The following is a 25,221-nucleotide window of genomic DNA, read 5'->3' as shown; positions in this document are numbered from 1 at the left end:
AAAAAAGACAGGGTAAATGCTTAAACCTTAAAAAAAAAAAAAGAATATAAGGATGAACTGCTTAGGGATCAGCATTTTGAATATATTTAACATTGGCTATATTGTGACTTAATTTTATTTAACAAAATACAGCATATTGTATTTTTTTAATTGAGAAATATTTTATAGAGTAGTAATTCTGTCAATTGTGCGTCATATAAACTCAGCCAGAGATAGAGCTTTTTATTCATGCTATAATGGTCATTATCAGACTAGGAAGTTCTTATGCTTAATAAACAACTGCAGTTTTATAGTGGTAAAAATGCTAAAGTTGGTCAAATTTATTGTAACTACCAATAGAATATTTCCCATAAAATGTAATTTAACTAGGAAGCATTGTTTTTAAGTTACAATTTGTGAAGCTTTTATGATAGCAAATTTGACTTTAATTTTTTTTTTTAAACTTAGGTTGCTTCCAGCTGTAATTGATCAGAAATCATTTATTTTCCCTCTGGAATCTGAGGGGAAACTTTGGCAACCCCCAAGACAGCACAGTTCATTTCCACATGGCTTTCCAAGAGTAAAGGTAGGAAGAGAGAAATCCATAGAGACAGAAAGTGGATTGGTGGTTGCCAGCGGCTGGAAGGAGGAGGGGGTGAGAGTGGGGAATGACGTCTAATGGTTGGCAAGTGTCTTTGGGGGAGGATGAAATGTTCTGGAATTAAATAGTGGTGATGGCTGCACAACTATGTGAATCTACTAAACACCACTGAATTATACACTTTGAAAGGGCAAAATTAAAGTTTATGAATTATATCTCCATAAAGCTGTTAGAAAAGAATTTTTTTTTCAAGAGCAAAGGTGGGAAATTGTGTTCTAAATGAGAAAACATGCCATTGTTGTTTCAGATATGTTCATGGCATGGTCAATTTTTATGACAAAAGAGCTTTCTTTGAAGTTAAGTTTCCAGGTGGCAAGGAATAGAGCTCAAGAGGTTTCTGGCTTTTGGTTATGCTTTCAGTTTGATTCCTGTTTCCTCCCTGACTCCCCCAAAGTGATAACAGCTCACTTCTTCTGGGTACCAGGTGCTATTTTCAGTGCTTTGGGAACATTAACTTGTTTAACCTTCAGAATAATTCTAGAAGGAGATGTTATTATTATCTTCATTTTATTGATGAAGAAGCCAAGATTCCGAAATGTTAAATAAGTTGCCCAAGAGAACACAGCTAGTGTCAGAGCCAGGATCATGAACCCAGAAATGTAGGGATCCAGGGCTGTGCTCTTAACCACCGTGATACCCTTTTTCAAGTAATAGCTTTATTGAGATACAATTTATATCCCATAAAATTCACCCTTTTAAGAGGTTTTTAGTATATTCACAGAGTTGTGCCACCATCACATGGTACCCTTTTTACAATTGTTTGTATTAGTTCTAGGTACTTTGGTAGGAAGCATCTTTGCCGTGGACATCTTTGTTGCAAGCATTTCTACCACAAGCATTTTTGCCGCATAACTAATTGGCCATAAGGCAATTTTGCTATAAGAGATAAAATAACAAAAAATAAAAGAGGGACATTAACAAGGACATAAAGAAGCATGAGAAATGAATAACAAAATTTAAATGACTTTTTTGCAAAATACAAAATATTTGAATACATTTAAAATGTGGGTAGATCATGGCACTACTGTGCAAATGACCAATTTTATTTTGTGGGTTTTACCTAAGCACTTGTCTTTCAAGTCTTTCGTTCATAGTATTGTATACATATTTTTGTTTGTTTGTTGACTTGTCTCCTTGTTTGGCATTGTGCTTTTTCTTTTTCACTGACATTTCGTCTGTCATTAAGAGAGGTATCAGTTTCCAAATACTAGGGTGTGTGTTTGTACCTGAGCTTTGCGTTGCCCTGTGAAAGCCGCTAAGCTGTGTTCTATGCTTGGCGTATTTGTTACATGTCCGCTGATAGATGTTCCAAAGTTCTATGCGAAACATGGCTTCAACTCTGCACCTTCAAGGCCTTCAGTCTCTTTCTCTTTCCAGGTAGTGTGCTTCAAAATAAGAAACCAGCTCTTGGGGCAAATCATCATCGATCAGCTTGATAAAGCTATCAATAATGACTAATGCATTTCAACCAGTGGAAACGAAACTGTCAAATCAAAAACTGTCAACCAGTTATTTTATCTTTCATGGCAGAATTGCCTTATGGCCAATTAGTTATGCAGCAAATATGTTTGCAGCAAAAATGCTTACAGCAAAGATGTGTACAGCAAAGATACTTATGATGAGAATACCTTGTATTTTCCTTTATTAAATTTGCCAAAATTTGTAACTAGATATTGAGTTATACGATTCTTTAAAAAATGCCTGACTCCCCACTAGATTATAAGCTTAATGAGGGCAGGATCCATGTCAGTTTGTCCATTGCAATGTAATGCCAGGTTACTCTCAACAAATGTTTGTTGAATGAATAAATGAAACCGCCACAGTGACTTCTAATGGTGTGCTCATCCCCGTATAAAATATTAATCCAGGATCCTCTACACTCTCAAAGCAGCCCACTCCTACCTTTGTCACTGCACTTGTCACATTGGGTTCCTTCAGCCACTATCTGTGGAGTACTTCCTGTGTGCCAAGGACTGTTAGAGGCACACTGGGATGAACAATTCAGACCAGGTCCTCCCACTCTCACAGAGCTTACATTCTAGGGGGGTGGAGATAGACCATCAATAAGAAAATACCAGGTAATAATAAAGGCTCTCACGAAAAACAAAAACAGAGTGCTGTCATAAAGGGAGCTTAAACTTCTCATCTTCCTTACTATTAAGCCTCTGCTTTCATTAAATGTTTACTTTGCCAAGAATCTCAGGAGGGCCAGAGTTGGTCCATAAGCGGAAGATTAGAGATCTCCAGGTTATAAAGACAATGAAATAAAATATATGAAATTAGGATTATTTTAGAACACATAGTTGCTATTATTATTCCAGGAAAAAAAAAAAAAAAAACTATGGCCAGAAATTTATTTTCCCAAAAGAGTTCTGAATCCTGGCAAATGATTATAAAGATAAGGGATCTTATGTGCCCCGTGTTCTTTTAAATACTGAGAGCAGGGGTGAGCTTCATTTAGAAAGGGGCATGGACTGTTTCCCACCCTGACTTTACCTTCAGGGCCTGGATCCCTATTGTTGTTTTATATCTAATATCAGTGACATCTGCTTAAAAATGCATAACTGCTGACACAAAGATAGCCCTAATTTTGCGCTGTAAAGTCAATGACAAACAGTGCTGTTTTGCCAGCTGTTCTATAAGCCTACTACACCAACTTCAAAGCTTGTATTATTGAGTAGCTATGAAATCCAGCTGGGATATTACCACCTTTAATTGCCCACTGCCAACCTTTTAAACTAGGTAAACCCCAGTTGCTACTTTAAGCTCTTTCTCCAAAGTGAAGAAATTGTTTTTGGAATTCCATTTCACACCAAAAAACTAAAATGACAAATCATCTGGAGTTTCTCAGTTGTAATTAAGAATCACAATAAAGAATTGTTTATCAATTTCTTTTACATTTGAAAAAGCCATATTCTGATGGCTTTTCTTTATAATATAAAGAAAAGACTGGAGCTAAGGCTCCAAATCAACACCAGCCCAACCCTTCTTTTAGGCACCTTGGACTATAGGCGCACATGTACTCATAACAGTCAAGGAAAGGGTTTGAAATAACAAACGAAATAGATAAGAAGGAGGGAGGAAGAGGAGAAAACCTTTATAGGCCAAGAGAGTGTTTGATTTTCTTGTTGTGTTCGGCAAGCTAAGTCTGAAGGCAATTTCAAATAGAAGTTCCTAAACTGTTTAAACGCAAGGACCTACTTAGAAGCATGATACAATTTGTATGTTTGTGGAGCAGGGAAAAAAAACACATCTCATTGCTTGAGAGTTATTTTCCAAATGAATTCCATAAAATGGATGCTTTGTCAATCAAAACAAATATAAAAATATATATTGTGATCTAATACGATACAGCAATGTGCAAGATCTGTGTCTAAGATGGGAAGAATCTTTAATTTTGTGAATATGGATCTCACTGAGAAAGTGATTTTCAAAATTTGATGAAAACTAAAGTTTTGAGGACTTTTGCCATTATGAGGAATAATGTGATGAGAGATAAAAGACAGAAAATGTCAGGGCAAGTAGGGTTGCTTTACAGATTTTCACTGTGAGTTATATCTCACTTAATATTGGGTGGGAAAGTTTTGCTGGTGAAATAGTGGATGGATTTTACAGAATAAAGTGGGGAGAAGAGAATGCCTACAAGTAACCAACAAGCACTGTGATCTCTGTCTTCTCATTAGAATATAAGCTCCATGAGAGCAGAAACTTTTAAAAACTATTTTTCCCTTCCTGTGGCTTCTTAAAACCTTCTTAGTATGAAAATATTCAAATAAACCAAAAATAGTATATGAATAACTATTTCTCCTTCACCTAGATTTAACAATTGTTAACCTTTACCAGTTTTGCTTCATCTATTTTTTATTGAAATGTTTTAAAATACAGACATATAGACATTTCACCCCTTAATGCTTTAACATGTGTCTTTAAAAATGAACACATTCCTACTTAGCCACAATACCGTTATCACACCATTATAACATTACCATTATAACAATACTTCCTGAATGTAATAAATACTCAGGTCATATTCAGATTTCCCCCATTATCCTCCAAATGGCTTTTACTGGTCTTTTATCCAAACTTGGATCTGCTAAGATTTATACATTGTGTTTGATTATTTTATTTCTTAAGTCTCTATTAATCTAAAGCAGAGAGACTCTGTTTAGTTCATTACTGTAACCAGTGCCTAGACAGTGCCCAGCCTGGAGGAGGCTCTCAACAGATGGCAACATGATGGTCAGAAGTATGAGTTCACATCCCGGTTCTCTACCACTTACTATCTGTACTTTGGCAAGTCACTTAACCTCTCTGTGCCTCAGTTCCTCATCTGCAAAATGGGCTCTATGACACCCTGTTGTGAGGATAAATGAGTTAACATACGTGCATGTTTATAACAGTGCCCCATGCATGGTGAGTGCTATGTAAGTGTTCATTCTTCTTCTTATTTGTTGATGAATACTAGTCAACCTCAATTATGTACCTGATATGTACCAGGCAGTATTTTAGGCATCAGCCAAATTTCTCTACTCTCATGGGGCTTACATTCTAGTTGGGGTAAGGTAGTCGTTAGGAAAACAGAAAACAGTTTGAAAAGTAAACATATAGTATGTTAGTTGATGAGAGAAAAGTTAGGTTAGGAACATAGGGAGTGTTGGGATGATCTCACTTGGAAGGTGACACTTGAACAGAAATCTGATGGACATGAGGAAGCAAGTCATTTGGCAAATAAGTGGGGAAAGAGTGTTCCAGGCAGAGAAGACAGAACCTGAAAAGACCCTGAATTAGGAGTGTGAACAGCAAGGAAGCTAGAGAGGAATGTGCAAGGGGGAGAGAAGTAGGAACAGGGATAGGGACCAGATCTTGCAGACCATTGTAAGGACTGCGGAGATATGAGTGAGATGGGAGGCTTTTTACCAGGGGACCAATCGGATATGATTTGCAATTGACAAGGGTCACTCTGGCTGCCATGTGGAGAATATGATGTAGAAGGGCAAGGGTGGAAGCAGGAAGACCATTCAGGAGCCTGTGTTAGCCATGATGATGAAATCATATCTCATCCTCACAACATTTCTGAAGGAAGGAATTATTGTTATCCCCATCTGACAGACGAGCATATCGAGGATTAGAGATGATAGTAATTTAAAACTAAGAAATAGTTTATTTATTCATTCAACAAACATTTGTTGAGAGTAAGCTGGCATTACACTGCAATGGACAAACTGACATGGATCCTGCCCTCATTAAGCTTATAATCTAGTGGGAAGTCAGGCATTTTTTAAAAAATCATATAACTCAATATCTAGTTACAAATTTTGGCAAATGTAATAAAGGAAAACACAAGGCATTCTCATCATAAGCATCTTTGCTGTACACATCTTTGCTGTAAGCATTTTATTATTTGCTTAATCCCAGTTCATTTTATTATTTGAACTGGGATTCAAACTCAGCTCTGTTTAACTTCAGAGTCCTGGCTTTTCCTCACCACTGTTAAAAATACGAAACCTTGAGCTCCCTCCCTGTGTTTGCCACAGGGAAATTTACAACTGGGGAAAAAAAAAGAAAGCAGCTGAATAAATTCCTGATTTTTTCCACAAAAGGTCCTAACCATCCCCAGAATTATCCTCAGATATGTCCCTCTAAACGTCCCAAAGAAACTTCTCAATGCAATGCTCCTGATAAAAGTGACCTTTTCCATTTCTGATTTGTTGCAGTGATACTAATATGGCAATTGTGAAGCCACATTAGAATTATTTATAATACACTATTATTATATTCTATCATATGCAATGCTGTTTTACTGTAATTGGTTACCATTCAATTCGTTTATATATATAAAGAGGTTTATACTTTACAGTATAACTTATGGCTAGTGGAACAGGTGATTAAACATGGTATTTGGGCTTATGTCTATAAAAAATGGGCATCAAAAATAGGCCCTTAGCAGGACAGGAATAAAGATGCAAACGTAGAGAATGGACTTGAGGACAGAGGGAGATCAGCTCGGTGCTTTGTGACCACCTAGAGGGGTGGGATAGGGAGGGTGGGAGGGAGACGCAAGAGGGAGGAGATATGGGGATATATGTATATGCATATAATCAGCTTCCTTGCAGCTGATTCACTTTGTTATAAAGCAGAAACTGACACACCATTGTAAAGCAATTATACTCCAATAAAGATGTTTAAAAAAAAATAGGCCCTTAGGACTATATCTTCTAATAACATTGTTTCTATGAGAAGATTCAATTAGCTACATATTTATGACTTGCAGCATCTTTTCCAGAAACATAAGCTATTTACTACAACTGCAAAGCATACTCAAAATTTATTATACGGTATTTCATGGTTCGATAACATTTCAAAGATGGCATCCCAAATTTCTCCTGCCTCTCTCCCTGGCTTACCAGGGGATGCTAACTTCTGGGCATTCAGGGAGCCCTCATTCCCTGGCCACCAACTCATGACAGTAGCTTGTAGCAAAAGAAGGGAGGTCACGGAATTAGCAATTGGCCCGTGTGCCATAAAAACAGGACAGAATGTCACCTTTGGCACACACTACTGCTATAAGCTGATGACAGTGTCTCCATGGCATATTGTAAGAATAACACAAACACAGTAAAACTAAAAAATGTCTTTCCTCACTGGTGTGCTGTTTCATGTCTTCAAATATTTTGATTTTAATGCTACTATGTGCTAGGTGCTGGAATGCAAATTTCAGTGCTGTAGGAGCTCACAGTCTGTAGGCAGGCATTCTACAGACAGAGTGGTGAGTGCAATATTAGAGGTTTGGCAAAAGTACTCTGGTAGGGCCAGGGGGATATGCCGAATGCCTGGGCTTTGTTGTAACCAGTAAGTACCTCATCTCTAAAATCTGTTTCAAGCACAGCAATCTCTGACCTCTATGTCCTAGTCTGCCAGCTCACATAGCATGTTCTTCCAACAATTCTTCACTTCAGTAAGGACCTTCAATCCACTGACCTCTCATTATTTCACTATTTATCACTTTCATCTTATTGTACTTGCTTCCTTAGCTAGGGTAGACTGCATGATTGTGGCAGAAATTGTTAGTTCCCTACCCAGTATCCATTCCCTCATCCACATTACTATAAACTGTGATTTTGTTCAAGATGGCATCATGCCAGGCGGAATAAGGGTCCTCATTTCTGAGCCTTCCTTGCAGCTAAGTATGACCATGTGTCCCAATTCTGTCCAGTGAGTACTGAGCAGCAGTCTCCGGGGGTTGGTTCTAGGGGATATTTTGCTTTCCAGATGAAAGGATATAGTAACAACTGGCATGTCCCTTCTCCCCTTTCTCCTTTCTTTCTCCCCTGAACACAGACATGACAACTGGAGTTGCAGCAAGCATCTTGCAACCACAAGGTGACAAGCGTAGGGACAAAGGGCAATACTCTGAGGATGGTTAGGACAGAAAGGGGGAAAGGGACTGGACCCCAATGGCTTTCCTGAGCAGCTGATTTTTAGCTAGATATATGGGTGCTCAACATAAAGACTACATTTCCCAGCATCCCTTGCAGTTGGACATAGCTATATGACCAAGTAGTACTGGCTAATGAAACGTTAGGGGTGGGTATTATGGGAAGTTTTCTGGAAACTGCCTTAAAAGATAGCTGACTTGTGCTCTTTGATCTTTTACTTCCCCTTTCTCTATTCTGTTGCCTGGAATGGGGCTGTGTTGGCTGGAACTCTAGCAGCCATCTTAGACCAGGAGGAAGAGGCCCATATTAGGGATAGCAGAATATTAAGCTGGAAGGAGCCTGATCCCTAGTAACTTCCTGGATTTCCAAACCAACCCTGACCAACCTATCTCTGGACTTCACATACATGAGAACAATAAATTCTGTCTTACTGAAGTAATAGTCTTCCAATTTTCAGTCACATACAGCAAACAGTCTTATTCTCATTACCGTTATCCTTCTCATTACCAAATTTAATTTTTCTATGTCTGGATTTATGGGGTTTTTTTTTTTTTCTTTAACTGGAGGTGAGATACGTATTTCAATTAGTGATCAGAAGTTCAGTCATTCTGAAGGTCATGCAGAGAATGGATTGGAGGTAAGGAGACCCATTGTATGGGCCATTACAGAGGTCCATGTAATAATCAATGAGGGCACAGATCAAAGCAGTGCCTGTGGGGATTAGAGAGGAAGTAAAGGATAGATAGATCCTGATATATAGGAAGTTAAATCAAGAGTGTATCAACAAACATTTCGTTGTAATGGGGCAGCATGTTATGATGGAAAGAGGCTTTTGAAGTCAGAGACATCAGTACAATCCTGCTTTTGGATAATATGACCTTGAGAAGTCCCTTAGCCGTTTGTCCTCATTAGTAAAGTAGCGATAATATCATATGCTCCCTCTTGCCATTTTAAGGGCTATAGGACGGCACTTGGATTATGACAACCCCCGCATATTGTGGTGCCGAGCACAAAATAGGGGCTGAATAAATGTTAGCTCTCTCCCCCAACCTTCCTCTTGTTCTACAATTCAACTACAGGGATCAGAACATAGGACAGGCACATCGGAATGGAATTAAAGTCTTAAGGTTTTGTGAACCGGAGGCAGCTGGGCTTTTTAGAAGCAGCTTGGGGTTAAGTGATGCTGTGATTGTTGATCCCCTCGCCGAGCAGGGAGGTAAGAGGGAATATCATGAAGCAGAGAATGTTAGAATTCAAATAATAAATTAATGAATAATTAAATTGTAACTCCACTTTAATTTTAAATATAACTTGTTATTACGAAAATTTACCTTTGAATGGACACAAAAACAAAATGAAATCCATGTAACCATCACCCAACTTTAACAGTTGCCTTAATTTTACCATTCTTATTTCATCTGTTCCCTCCACTTTTCTCGGTGAAGTCTTTTAAAGCAAATCCCAGACATCATGTCATTTTACCTTTACACACCTCAGATAATGACTTAAAAAAAAACAGAACTATTATCACATCTAACAAATTTAACAATGCATTAATACTGTATAATTCTCAGTCCATGTTCAGTTTTCCCCAATTGTTTTAAAATTGTTCTTCTCTTGTTTGTTTGAATCAGGATGTAAACAATGTCCACACATTGCATTTGTGTTTTTTTGTTGTTGTTTATTTTTTAAAGTTGAAGTATAGTTGATGTACAATGTAAGTTACAGGTGTACAATATAGTGATTCTCAATTTTTAAAGGTTATAGTTCCCATGTTGTACAATATCACACATTACATTTGTATCTCATTTTATCTATAGCAGTTTCCCTCATTTAAAAAAATGTCACTTATACACAACATTGTAAATCAACTGTACTTCAATTTTTTTAAATGTCACTTATTAAAGAACCCAGGTCATTTGTCATACAGGTTCTCCACCCCCTTAGTCTGGATTGGCTGATTGCAATCTCATGGTATCATTTTACACATTCCTCTGTCCCTAGTATTTCTTGTAAACTAGTAGTTTTATCTAGAAGCTTGATCAGATTCAGGTGACATCTTTTTGGTGGGTATACTTCACAGGTGGTGCGGTGTCCTTCCTTTTATAGCATATCAGGAGGCAATTTCTTTTCTCTCTTTTAATGATGTTATTAAGATTGAACAGTGAGTCTGAGTATTACCAGTTTGATCTATCCTATATAAGTTCCCCGCAACCGGGCTTCCCTGGTGGCGCTGTGGTTAAGAATCCGCCTGCCAGTGCAGGAGACGCGGGTTCAAGCCCTGGTCCGGGAAGATCCCACATGCCGTGGAGCAGCTGGTCCCATGCACCACAACTACTGAGTCTGCGCTCTAGAGCCCACAAGCCACAACTACTGAGCCTGCGTGCCACAACTACTGAGGCCCATGTGCCTAGAGCCCATGCTCCACAGCAGGAGAGGTCACCACAATGAAAAGCCTGCACACTGCAACAAAGAGTGGCCCCTACTCTCTGCAACTAGAGAAAGCCCGCACACAGCAGCAAAGACCCAGTGTAGCCAAAAATAAACAAATAAATAAATTAATTAAAATAATAATAATAATAATAAAATTCCCCACAACCTTTCACCTAATGATATTAGCAAAAACTGATATTTACCTAATTATTTCATTAGGGATTACAAAGTCATAATTTTATTTATTTATTTATTGGTAATTTTATAATTCTATCATTCCTTCCACATTTATTAGCTTCTCTGAAGAACTTTCCCTTAGCAACTCTTTGGTGAATCTGAAAAACAGATTTTCAGGAAAAGCGGGATAAATGTATGATTCTTTCTTTGATCTATCTACTTTCAGATTAATTTATCAGTTAAGTTTTTTTGGGGAAGGGGGAAATATTATTAAGAACTATGGATTTTTATATATTTGAAGTGTTTCAATGCATTGCATTATTATTTGGGGGCCTGTAGGATCCTGAGTAGTACTTTATCATTTGAGATACTTAACACACATTAGTCACTTAAACCTCACGAACAACCCCATGTAGGTGGGTATTACTACCCAGTTTAACAAATGAAAAATCTAGATCATATAGCTTGAACTAGGACTTGGTATCTACTGTTCTTTCAAATAAATATAATAATGGTTGAAAGAATCAGAGCATTAAAGGTGACTGGATTCTTTTTCTTTTTTTCGGTTTTGAGATTAAACAGCAGATATCTTTAACCAGTGGGAATATGATATTAACCAACATACACTTTAGAAGGCATTACTTGTAGTGGGACTTCCCTAGAGGCGCAGTGGTTAAGAATCCACCTGCCAGTGCGGGGGACACGGGCTCCATCCCTGGTCCGGTAAGATCCCACATGCCGCGGAGCAATTGGGCCCGTGTGCCACAACTACTGAGCCTGCGCTCTAGAGCCCGTGAGCCACAACTACTGAGCCTGCGTGCCACAACTACTGAAGCCCGTGTGCCTAGAGCCCGTTCTCTGCCACAAGAGAAGCCACCACAATGAGAAGCCTGCACACCACAACAAAGAGTAGCCCCCGCTTACTGCAACTGGAGAAAGCCCACGTGCGGCAACGAAGACCCAACACAGCCAAAAAAATTTTTTAATTAAAAAATAATAATAATTAATAAATAAATAATTAATAAAATTGAATTTAAAAAAAGAAGGCATTACTTGTAGCAAACACTGTTGAGAATAATGTTATGCTGATAATACTGTAACTTAGTAAATAGCTTGTCTCAACTTTGTTTGTGAAGCATTTCAATTTTGATTACTCTGTGTGGGATCTACTGCTCAGATGTATGTCATTTTATGGTCTGCCCATGTCTGGGGAGCCGGCATTACACGCTGCCTAGTGTTTTTAATTCAGAACTTCTTCTGAAAGAAACCTTAGCCTCTTATGTTCAAGCCCTAGTTTTAATAGCATAAGCTATTTCCTTCTTATATCGCTTTGTGGGCATAGTAATAAAATAAATACCACAAAATCACTGATGAGATGAAAATTGAGCTCCCTGCTTCTGTGCAGCCATGTAGGTAAAACAGTAATTGGCTCTGATAATAACTTTTGTTCTTACAAACCAAAGTCTAAATGAGAGTCACATTTGATATATCTGCTTGTAATTACTATCAAAAGGAGAGAATACAAAGTTTAGATTGTTTAGTCACTCAAGATAGATTAAATAAATTGCTGTCTTTTCTTGAACAATTTAAGAAAATTTTCTGGAATTATTTCTGATATTTATCTTATTGTTGGTAAAAAATGATCATCTTCCAGAGCATTGCTTTTATGCTTAATGGAATGATTAATTTTGTTTTTGTTTTTTAAAATCTATAATTATTTTTCTTGAAAAATCTTATTACTGGGTCTGACAATGTAGCTTATGCTCATAAATATTTCCCTATACGTCTCTATAGATGGCTTGTAAGATAAATTTAGGTTATGAATGTATATGACAGTGATTTTCAGTGAGACCATTTGATATTTTTATATTATTTAAATGTAAGCTCTTAATATTTTTTAAAAGGGGAATTAAATCACATGTGCTACATATTGTTTTGGCATACACATGCTTTGGTGTCAAAAGAGAAAATATTAGAATATTAATAATTTTAAAGGATTTTTTCCATTGCTTTAGAAGCTGACTAATAAAGAATTGCTATTACAACCTATCATTTCTGTTGGATTTCTGTTTACATTTTGATTTCTTTCCAGAAATATCTGTGTCCAGTGCCACAGAAATGTAAAAATGGAAGGAAACAACTAGTTTTTAATGCCAGTTTTAACAATGATTCTGTATTTGATCATTTCCTTTCTATACCAGTCCCAAAGCCACATAAAGTTGACGGAGCATAATAAAACTAAGAAAATGGCTATGGTCCACTGGGCCAATGATCCCAGAATTCAAAAGTTCTAACAAAGCTTAGACATGATAGATGAAGTTATTGCCATCAGTTGTATACAGAATACACATTTAAAAAACACCCTAATTACAGAAACCACATCCAGCCAATATAATACATATTAGCAATTTCCCAATCCTTGATAGAATGGAAATTATTCTGAAAGTTTAATTAAGAAGGAAAAAATTATGTTCAGGTATTAATTTCAATAAAAGAGGCACTCAGCTTCCATGCAAAAACCCTGGAGTAGTGCTCTAAGTGTGGGTTACCCACAGAAGGAAAGCCACTTATAATTAGGCACTACATTATTTTTGTCACTACACAGACTTTAAGGAGAGGGAAGAGCTGTGCCTTATTTGTAACCTGTGTCCCTGCATGGGTTAAAATAATGTGCACAACTGAGTGCAGTTATTTGGAGATTTGGTCTAAAAACTATTAAAAAAATAAAAAGAAGGTTTGGAGGCTGTGTTAAGAAATAACTTATCTAGACAGCATGCATTCCATAGGTGTTTTTGTAGTCTTCCCCTTCGCTTTGACCTCAGGCACAGGCCATGTATGAATGCTTAAGATCAAAGAAATTACTACAGCATGAGCTAATCTGTCTGGTTCCTATAACCATTTTAACAATTGCATCAGATCGCCCTCAGAACTAAGACACTCCATTGAAAGGAAATCAGTGTTTTTAATTGCTCACACCTCCTTTTAAAAAAGTCACAAAGACCACATATTGTATGATTTCACTTATAAGAAATATCCAGAATGGGCACATCCAAGAGAAAGAAAGTCGATTAGCAGTTGCCAGGCTCTGGGAAGACGAGGGGATGAGCACTGATTGTTAATGGGTATGAGGTTTCTTTTTGGGTAATGAAAACGTTCTGGATTTGAGGTAGGGGAGATGGTTGTATAACATTGTGAATATGCTAAAACCCACTAAATTTAAAAGTCACAAAAGACTTCAGAAACTGTTGGTACTACCATATTTCTTAAGTGTCAATTTACCTCTTAGCGTCAAATAATAGAAAGCAAAACATGGGAGGGGGAGATTAGGGGGTTGATAGTCCTTCAAGAGACAGACTCAAGTCTAACGTCGCATTTTGCAAATAAAGAAACTGGCTTCCAAAGAGGGGAAGTAACTTACCCAAGGTCACACGCAGGCAGTCCAGGGTACAGCAAGACTGGAACCTAGGTTTCTGGTCACCTATCCAGTGCCCCTTCCCCCCTACCACTGTGCTGCCTATTCTGGTGGTTCAAATTTAAGCATCTCAGCAGTAACTCATTTGAATTATTTTAAATGAGGAACACGTGGTTCAAATGAGATGTTTGTTTCTTTTTTCTAAGGAGAGCATGTATTTTTCCTATAGATAGCAAAAGCTCTGCGAAGGAGTGGATAAGTTTGTTGTGGTAAATTTACCAAGTCCAAACTGAGATTTACCTGTAAATGTCCCTCGAGGAAAGGGGACACATTAACAGACCAAGGGAGCCCTCTACCTGCATAGTCGTAGTATAGATTTCATTGGCAAAATTCTTGACCTGGAAAGCTAAAAATAAATCGAGACCAGGTATTCTATCCTTTGTCCACCTTGGTTGGCTTCTAGCAGTATTTTTGAGAAAATGAATGGCGTCTGCAGATGGATTTTTATGAGTAACAGGATACACAGAGGAAAATCTGCAGAAAATTCCTTTTCTGTTAATAAAAGACTAATTAGTCACCTAAATAAAAGACCCAAAGATATACTTTTTTTTCCAGTGAGAATTACATTAGAATAATTATTCTCAAAGAACTTTAGACTCCTTTGTGGATATAAAATGTTAGTAGGCAGTCTTGTTCTTCTGGCATGCAAGTTTCATTGTTTCTTTGTTTCAGCGAAAGACAGGGTTGAATATAAAAATCATGCAGGATCCTGAAAACATCCACCACAGAGCTGCTGTAAATGCGACCTATGGAATCAGTTTGCCATATATTAATCAGAGAAAAGCATGTGTAAGTAATGAGTTGTTTTAATGAGCTCTTTTTTTTTTTTAGAGTTAAAAGTCATTTATTAGTAGTATAAGATACAATGTAGATTTTTAAGTGAAAATTTGGATCCTTTTGTCCTTAGAATTTTTTGGAGATGAAATGGAGTGGCTTTCATTCTGTTTGTAATTAGAAATGATGAAGAAAATGTAAACCTCTTTTTAAGAGATCTATTTATAGCTCATTCAAATTTTTCTGTTTTATCTGATATCCCTAAATAAGCTAGTACCATAATTTTAACAAGAGAAAGTAATTTAACAACAAAAAGAATACAGAGATGTTAAATATTTTATTTCTTGTACAGGCTTCTCCTAGAAAAAGCAAAAGAAAACAACAGCAAAGCATGAGCTTCAATGGTGTATACTCACACAATATGCAAAATTTTAAGAATATTATTCTAAATCTGAAGAAAGTAGGGATTAATCCTTTATGTCAGCAAAATGATGAGAAGGAAAAATAATGACACGGAGACTGACATTAAGGGATCTCAGAGTCTGTGCCTATTTTTGCCATTGACTTGCTGCTGAGTGTCCCAAAGCAAGGACTGTACTCTTTCTGTGTTGCAGGGTTTTCTTAGGAGAATCAAGAGTAGTGCTTCATTTTATTTGGAAAATTATTTTATTTGAGATCATTTCTAATATTGAAAACAATTACTAAAGTGATATTTATACATTTTTAAATACATTTTTTAACCTTTGGCTTCTCTCAAAAGCTCTTAAATGTATCCTTCAGTGAAATCAAAACTAAAAACAAGATTAATTTTAGAATTAAATTGCAAAACCATTTCTAACCAGCGTAACAGTCTGTTAGATTAATCTTCCAAATTTCCTATGGAGACATTTTCGACTGCCTACTTCATTCATGTAACCCTGAAATATATTTTCAGTTTCTTTATATGTGCTTTATGTTATTTTAACAGGGTTGGTTTAAGAGCACTTTATAGTCTAAGAAATAACCAGAAAGTTAGATATTTTTATTCCTGCTGAAACTTTATTTAAAATGTCACTGTGAATAATGTGAAAGGGTTTTTATCTGCTTCCCGTGAGCCCAAAGCCCTTGAAATAAAAATATTATTTCTCTGGCCGTACAGACAGAAGCAGATTTCTCTTTTGTTGTTGTTGGTTTTCCCCTTCAATCTAGAATTAATATTGGCTTAGCTGGTGGAGCGCTGAGGCTTTGTAGCCCAAGGCAACTGCAGCATTTCATGCAAACTTTTTCCGATGAGTATTGAAGTTTGAAAAGGCATACCTCTAGATTTAGGGGGATTAAGCTTTGCTTTAATGAATCTGAGTAAAGATTCTGACATAAATAGGGAATTCAAAATTATATCTGAAATTTGGAGCAGAATCTTAGTTATTTATTATATATTTTTTCAAATTCCCAAATAGGATGAGTGCCTTGGATATTGTACCCCTGTCCTTTGAACACAGAGGATTTGGGAAAGCACTTGGCCTTGTATGACATAGATAATGTATACTCATTTATTGTATTTAAGATTTTCCCCATGAAACTTGACTCCATAAAAATCTACACCAGAGCACTTTAAAATGTATGTACATTATGTACATCTTGCCCGAAATACTGGCATTTCAATCAAAATAGTTGACCCTATCATTTTATGTTGATATATGTACATGTGATGGTACTAAGTGAAAAACATGTTTTCATTTTAGATTTGTAAAACAAGCATTGTGCAAAAAATCCTGTGAAAGAAATATTCCAGTGTTTGGCTTTAAACAATCATGTGGAATATTTGGGAATAAATACAGTTGTGATTTACCACTTATAAAAATGTTTTTGAAAGCACTTGCCCAAACTGAAGCAATGTGTCTAGTGTTGTGATGTACAGTTAATTAGAAAAGCAGCATCAGGGCTAATTGCTTTTTATAACTACTCTAAACACTCAAAGGGGATTATTATTTGGCTGCTGAGGGCCATGTGTTTCCTTACTTCTTATGAAACTTGAACAGCTTGTCAAAAGCCTGTAAATAACCTTAGACATTTTTGACAGAGAAAATTTGAATTTGTTGCTAATTTACATTACTAGTTCTCAGAAACTGGTATTTTCTCCATTTTATGAAGAGGTGTATCCTTTCTGATAATATGGGCTTATGCAAAGATTTTAGTGCGTTGAAAACACAGATACTACACACACACACACACACACACACACACACCACAAAACTGCCTTCAGAATTGTATATCCTGTAACTCGCTTGTGTAAAAGCAATTTACAAAAAAAAGTATTAAAAGTGAAAGTCACTGATTTTTTCAATATCTTAAATCTGCCAAATTAGAAACAAAAACAAAAACCCTCTAACATGTTCTTGAGTAGAGCCTTATAGGTTTGGATAGACAAGAAGAAATCTCTGATACATTCATACTTACTCACTGACATTTAGTTCCAGTTAGACTTTCTAATGCAACACGTTAAAAGAGCTACAGAAAATTTGACTTTGATTTATTTTTTTTAAATAAGAAGGGTTTCTTAAAAGGCTTGAAACATGTATCTGTTACCATGAATTTTAAAAGAACGATTATGAATGCATAATAAAAAAGCCAAACAAAACATTGCTCTGAATTGCTGCACAAATAACTCTGATTATAACTGTTATGACCTAGAAAAGAATCATAAAAACATTCTTCTTTTTGGCAACATATGAGTTACTGTAGAATTATACCAGTTCTTTGGTCCCACTTTCCAAATAAATAAATATATAATGCAATGTAAACTTAGAATCTTTTATTTATTCATGAGGTTGAATTTAATACTTTTATGATTTCTAGATTTTATGAGTCATATGTTATGCAGCGTTTTTCACTAACTTAGTTGGGTAGCAACCATACTTCACAAATCATAGTTTCAGTCTTTACTGTTTCACTTGGGGTGTACGTAGTAATCTCTCTCACTGAAAGCACATTCATTTCTGAAGTGATAAAGTAATGGAAAGTGAGGCAATTGTGTTAGTGTCAAATGCTTAGAAGAAGCACCAGAAGTAAGAGGTGGGGGTAAGTAGCAAGGGGGGGAGAAAGAAGGACGATTTCACAACCGGATTGTGTTTTAAGCCCATGCATATGGCCACAATTACAGTCACAACATAATTTGGCAACAGTAGCAGAATTAGATTTAAACAAATTGATGTTACACTGCAGTAATTCAGAACGAGCTTGTTGCATTTATAAACCATAACAAGAAGCAGAGTGAATTAATAAGCGCTTCTTGTCACTAAAAATAAAAAAGGGAATAATTGCTGAGATGGAGTTAACTTAACAGATGACTTAGTCAGCATCCTTTCAGCCTAGATACGGGAAAGTGAAGGTCACCCCCATCTTGGATGACAAAGAGGGAACATTTTGTTGGTAAACAAATTAATCTTTTGAAAGGTCGCCATTTGTTTTAAGTTTTTATCCAGTTCTTGTCATCTGGAATCAGAGACTGACTGTCATTTCACTAGGCAGGGGTGCAGTTGAAGCAGACAAAGCTGCTTCTGTACATATCAGCATTCCTTGACAAAACTCGGTGCCTGATTGTGATGCTATGGGCTGCTGGTTTACAGCTGTCTCCGGACAAGAATGGAGGCCCACCCCTGAATTCCAATAAGATGGGCCTGCATATTCCGCCTGCTGTAAGCTGGCCCTCTGCCCACAAGTAAAATGTATTGCAGTTCAAGCCAGCAATTATCTCTTCTACTTCCTTCTGTGCTGCTTCTGTTCCTTTTTTCCAAAAACAGATGTGGGTATTCACTCAAGTTCTGCATCTATTCTTTCTCACACCTGCCAGGGCAGAATTTTGACAGAGGTAGGGTTTGAGGGAGCCAGCAGACAACAATCAGACAGAATTTCTCTGAGAACAGTTTAAAAAGAAAATGTTGATTTTTCAGGAAATGCAGAGTCAGCATCTTGGTCCCCCTCCCTCTCCCCAGGAGCATTTGGTAAATTAAATTAGTTGAACAAAAGGAAATAGCTTTAAAGTCATTCAGAAATGCCATATCCTATTTATGACACATAGTCATTACCCAAGGACTGTGATGGCATGTACCACATCCCCGTTTCTGTCATTAAAGGGAGCTTTCTCTTCAGGTTGTCTGGAAAGAGTTTTCAAGAAAACAATGACTTTTCATGTCCTTCTTGACTACAGCCTACTCCGCCAACGTGGTGGCGGTAGAAGCGGTGTACTGCCTTTGGATGTTGTCACTACTGAGAATTTTAGTTCTGCTTTGGTTTGGAGTGCTGGGAAAGCTGAAGAAAATGATATGGCAAATGTCATTGGCTCATGTCCGGTTCTCTCACAGAAGCCCATCTGGGAGTGGGGAGAGGCAATCAGAGGCCATGTCTTCATCAGATACGTTCTCTAACTTCTTCAGAATGCTGTATTTCTCGAGTTTCTGTGCTGAGATCCTGTCTGCGTTCCCAAACCAACTCCAGGCCAAACTGCAACCACTTTTTAGCTGGCAGAATCATGATTCTGGGTCAGACTGCCTGGTGTGGACTTCAACTAGAAAGGGAACCTCCCCCAAAACGGCCTCCATTTCCTCATGTGGACAACGTCCGTAATAAGAGTATCTAATAGGATTATATTGAGATTTAAATGAGATAATTCAAAGCACTTAGCAAAGGTCCTGGTACAAATAAGGACTCTGAAAATATTAGTTATGACTACTGGCAATCTTCACATATTGTATTATGCCATGTTTTATACAGCCATTTAGAACTTACATTATTGTAGGGGTCGAGGGGGAAAACCAAAGTATTACTGAGGTCCCTTCCAGGGATTCTATTTAATATTTCACGTGATGATGCCCTCTTTCCCATACTGATATGAGGACAGGGACCTTGTTGTCTGGACCGTTTGTCTGTTTTTCACATCCTCCACTGCACCAAGCAGTGTTTTGCACATAATAGAAGAGGACTAATTGGTCTCATCCATCCAATCCCTGCACTGAAGCTATGTTACCTGATGCCAAGTCTAGAAGTGAAGTAGTGGTTTTGCTGGCTCCCAGCAGGCACAGGGCACCCTCCCACTGGGCCAGCTGATGGAGTTTACCTAAGGAAACATCCTTGCTCCTGTATTCTTGTAACAGCCTGGCCACCAACTAGCTGTTTCTAGGGGCCAGTTACTCTAGCTCCCTCGTTCTCATTTTCCTGGTTTATAAAATGGGGAGGCTAGATGGGAGGCAGTCTGGGGTGGTAGGAAGGGTTTGGAATTGAATGGATCAGAGTTTGGGTCCTACCTGCCATTTTTCCAGTTGTGTACCCTGAGGTAAGCAAATTAACATCTCAGGTCCTCCGTTTCCTCTTTTGTAACATCAGAATAATGGTGTCTACTAGGCAAGGGTGTTATGGGGATTATAGATAATATATTGACATTGCTGGAACATAATAGGTGCCTAATAAGGTTCCCGTCTTTCTGAAAAATTAATGAATATTAAAAATCTCATACTTCTCCCTTTTTCACACCTTTGTGTGCAGAAAAGGATCTGATTTGGCTCCTTTCACACTCCAGTGTAAATGAGTAATAAGGTTTGATGCTCTGGTTTTCAAATTGTTATGAAGAGCTCCAATAAGCTTCAGGGAGCCTGCAAGCATTTATTTCATATTTCATTTTTATGATAAATATTTAAGCGATTTGAAGTGTAATAAAGTACAATACATACATACCTAAGTTTGATACCAAATTTTAACGCATTAGATACCATCAATGCATTAATTTGTGCTATTTGGTTAACTCCACGAGCACATGGACGCACACGCATGTATGTGTGTGTATGTGTGTGTGTGTGCACGTGTGCATTTGAATTTCTTATAAGGGTGTTTTTTAATTAGATAGGGTTTATCTGTGTACTAGTCATATTTTGAAATGCACATCTGCTCATATACACTCCTATAATAATCACACAGGACAAATAAGTGAAGATCAAATGAGCTAATACACGTCAAGGTCTTAAAGCAGTGCCTAGCCCCGGGTAAGCATGTCGTTAACATTAGCTGGTATTAGTATTACATACACCACCTGTGTGCTCCCAGCCATTAAAAGCCAGGCAAGCTCTCTGGTACACATGTTTGGCACGGCATAATAGTCAACTGTACAATTACAATAATGCATGTTGCATCATGATAATATAGCATTATAAATTGTTTCATCACTCATTTTAATTTTGGGTTGGGTCTTATCTGATTCAAAATGTGCTATACGATCTTCATTTGGCATTGCAGGGTTGCAATGTTACTTGGTTTACATCTGCAGATAAAAGGTCAGCAATGAAACATCATCTTAAAATTTTGGACTCATTGTGCAAAACAGAATTAGACTGTTTTGAAACTGAGTGAATATCTGAAAAAGAAAGGTGCTGAGATATCTGAAAATAAATTTAAATGGGACATGATGAACATCTTAAAATGGTACATGGGACAGTTGAAAAGTACTTTTGGTCATTCAACTCTTCAGTAGTAATAGCCCTCATCAAGTATGCCAGACACTGTGTTAAGTGCTTTATGTACACTATCTTACTTAACCTTTACACCTATAAAATAGATGCTATTTTCATAATCATTTTACACATGAGGAAACTGAGACTAAGATTAAGCTACTTGCCTAAGGTTATGAACTAAGTAAGGAATTCAGGATTCAAATGGTTTACTAATCTTGTCAAATTTCCCCAAATTAAGTACTCATCAACTAATCCCTAATTACTAAGTAATATGAACAGTTGTTAAATATTATTAGTGATTCTACTTTGAAACAAAAAATTCCTACTAGTCTTCAAACTTCTGGATCATTTTAATTGAAGAAAATCCTGAGATTATAAGTGCCATAACAAATTGTTAGCTAGAAATTACTTATCTATTTAGGTCAGGATTTTCTCCATCTTGTGCAGGTAAAATATAATACAGAAATAAGGTGTATGCTCTGATGGATGTAAGATTGCAGCTATTATCTATAGCTCTTGATGTCATAATTTGCCTTTATCAAAGTAGCCTGTTTCCAATGTTGATTTATATATGAATACATATAAATATATATGAATTCTTATTTATATATAATACAACATATAACATTATACTAAATTTGTATAAAACTTGCATCTATTTACATATCAGCATTCTATTTAAGAAGGCATCTGAAAAATAGATTCTACTGCTAAAAATAAATTTGAAAATCTTTGGCATAGAGAATTACCTCTCCCACGGGTTTTTGCTTTTTAACAAGAGTAAATCCTCTATTTAATTAAACCAAAGGAGTTAGACTCTATTAAGGGATTTCAAGCATGAGTGAACAGGGAGAAGAGGGATTTGGGGGATGCAGGAAGAGAGCCTTTGCATTGCCCTGGACTCATCCCAGGTCAGCAACCACCTGCTAACTAGCTAGCCCTGCTCCCTGATGTGATCCAATGTCTTTGCACTTTGTGGCTTGGGCTTTGGACTTGAGTTCTGATATTTGTTTGACTCCGTACTGAGAGGCTGTGTTTCTAACCTTATAATTTCACTTTGAAAAGCTAAAAATTAGGTAGATGGAGGAGCCTGAGTCAGTGCTATGATAGGTTCAAGACACAAGGGGTCCACGGATAGAAATGTATTTCAATATAATTGGTTTCCAGTGTATATTATTTTATGCATTTATAATAACATTATTCTCAGAAAGGATCCATAGCTTTCACCAGACTGCCAAAGAGGTTCATGACACCGCACCCCCCGCAAAAGTTAGAACTCTCTGCGATAGATCTTTTCTTACACACAAACACCAAGCGTGGGGCAAAGTGTGCATCAGAACAGAGAAGAATCCTAAAAACTATATTCTTTATGGATGAAAGAGCCACTTCTTAGTTGATGGTGCAGGAAACCCACCAAAAAAGTGGCTATATCTAGACTGCCATTCAGATTTTCATGAGTTGTATCTTCATGAGTGAAAATATAAAACTTCATGTTTTTGTCTACTGTTGCTTTTTTTTATTGCAAGGAGGAAAGTGGTAATGCTTGCAATATTACAGTAAGTGCTCTGTTTAAAATGAAGCGAAGGAAAAATACTACAGCAAGTAGCACAACAGCATTAGCCACAAGAGAAACAGGCCTAATAGAATTGTTTTTATCATGGCCCAGTTTAATTATCTACTGAGAGGTAGTTGAGATGAATAAATGCTATTGCTGTGTTCTCCAATATTCTAACCCATTGTACCTTGAACTGTACTTGAATTCAAATATACGTTCCTAGCCTTTTAAAACTTCTTTGGTAGAATAGAAGTAAGTGCCCACAGTCTAGAGTGATCCACCCTATACTTTCTTTAAAAGCACAGCTTCTGGATCAGAATGTGTAATGTGAGCCCAGGAGATATTTATTTGGAGGAGATCTGTAAAGACTGTAAAGTTGGGATGATATGCCACCAAAATGCTCCATTTATATAGTCTTGTAATGTCTATCTCTATCTTCAATGATAGTCTGAATACATCTGTTTATGGTTGGTAACTAAGAGGTCTGAAAGCAACCATGCACACTGTTAGTGGAAAGAACTAGACTGAGAGAAGAGTCAGAGCACTTGGGTGCTAATTCTGCCTCTGCTGCTATAAGTCAAATTATCACAGGTACATCACTTAGCCTCTAAAGACTGAGATTCCTCGTCTGTATGCTGAGAAGACAAATTGGCTTATTCAGAGTCATCATTACAGCCACAGTCCCAATGGTGTGACTCCCAGATTAAAGTGCCTCCTTTGCTGCCTTATGGGACCGCCAGTCTCTCAGGGGAGGCAAAGTAGTGGTCAGTATAACTGATGGATGGAGGCAAGCTTTAAGATAGGCCTTAGTGGAACTGATGGACATGGCTGAAAGCAGAGGTGGCGTGTATTTTAAGCATTGGAAGCAACAGAAGCAAAGGCAGAGACGGAGAATAATGAAAGTAATGGAGGATGGTTAGAGCTTTGCCTAATCATGTTGAATTTTTATAAAGAAAGAAACGAAAAGATGTGGTTCGATGTGTAGAGCCAATTGATGGGTGCCCTTGAATGGGCCACTGATATCTAATTGTGTGACCTCAGTCTAGATCATAAAGAGAAGGGCTTAAGGCAGACAGTTTCTGAGATTAGATCACTTCTCCAGATGCTTTAACTGAAGGGCAGCTTGAGAATTCTCCTGAACAATCTCTCTCCCTTGATGTCCTCATTGGTTTTTTTTTTTTTTTTAAGGTATTATTTATTTATTTTTGGCTGTGTTGGGTCTTCGTTGCTGCGCACGGGCTTTCTCTAGTTGTGGCGAGCAGGGGCTACTCGTCGTTATGGTGCGCGGGCTTCTCTTGTTGTGACGCACAGGCTCTAGGTGTGCGGGCTTCAGTAGCTGTGGCTCATGGGCTTCAGTAGTTGTGGCTCACGGGCTTCAGTAGTTGTGGCTCATGGGCTCTAGAGCGCAGGCTCAGTAGTTGTGGCGCATGGGCTTAGTTGCTCTGCAGCATGTGGGATCTTCCCAGACCAGGGCTCGAACCCATGTCCCCTGCATTAGCAGGCGGATTCTTAACCACTGTGCCACCAGGGAAGCCCCTCCTCACTGGTTATTAAACTTTATTTCCTCTCCCTTTGGGTACAAACATTTCTTGAATAGCGCTATCTGCTGAACTTGTTAGAAGTTCATGAAACTGCCTAATTAGAGTTCTACAGGCAGCACCTCACCCTATACATACAACTCTCTGTCCCTTTCATATGAATGGCCACTCAGAGCTGGCCAGTCTAGCTGGATGGCTATTTCCTCTTAAGCTCTCTTTCTAATGCTGAATACCCCACTGCTACGTAGGTTTCTACCGGTTACTCCATCCCTAATCCCTGCCCTGTTTTACCTCTTCCTCCAACGTTGGTCAAAAGCAGGTTTTCTTTGGGACAAGAGTTGTGGAGAGAGAAGGATAAAGAATAGGAGTGGTCGATTTCTCGCAAACACTTGCTGCCCTTCTCTTCCCCTCCTGCCCCCACACCACCCACTTCCTCTCTGTCAATTACCTCTGTCAATTCCTCCCTACAGGAAACAGATGCCTCAGCTCTAATCTTTTGGCTGCAGTTTCGTAAGAAGCTGGAAACTCGTATTCACATTTTTGGTGAAATCTCCCGATTTTAAAATATTCGCTCAGATGAGTTTAAAAACCCTATGCTGGGACTTCCCTGGTGGTGCAGTGGTTAAGAATCCACCTGCCAATGCAGGGGACACGGGTTCAATCCCTGGTCCAGGAAGATCCCACATGCCGCAGAGCAACTAAGGCCGTGCGCCACAACTA

General features: G+C 37.7%; 1 protein-coding gene across 1 annotated transcript in view; it reads left to right on the top strand.

The window, feature by feature from the left end:
• Positions 1-25,221, top strand: part of IQCH (IQ motif containing H) — a 215,198-nt gene that overhangs the window by 19,788 nt on the left and 170,189 nt on the right. The window contains exon 4 of the mRNA XM_036843582.1: positions 448-565. Coding sequence (XP_036699477.1) covers positions 448-565 — 118 coding nt within the window. The remainder of the gene's footprint in view (positions 1-447; positions 566-25,221) is intronic.

Source organism: Balaenoptera musculus, chromosome 2 (genome assembly GCF_009873245.2).
Source record: "Balaenoptera musculus isolate JJ_BM4_2016_0621 chromosome 2, mBalMus1.pri.v3, whole genome shotgun sequence".
Classification (NCBI taxonomy): domain Eukaryota; kingdom Metazoa; phylum Chordata; class Mammalia; order Artiodactyla; family Balaenopteridae; genus Balaenoptera; species Balaenoptera musculus.
The sequence above is the reverse complement of the archived record's forward strand: the minus strand, read 5'-3'. Positions and strand labels throughout refer to the sequence as shown.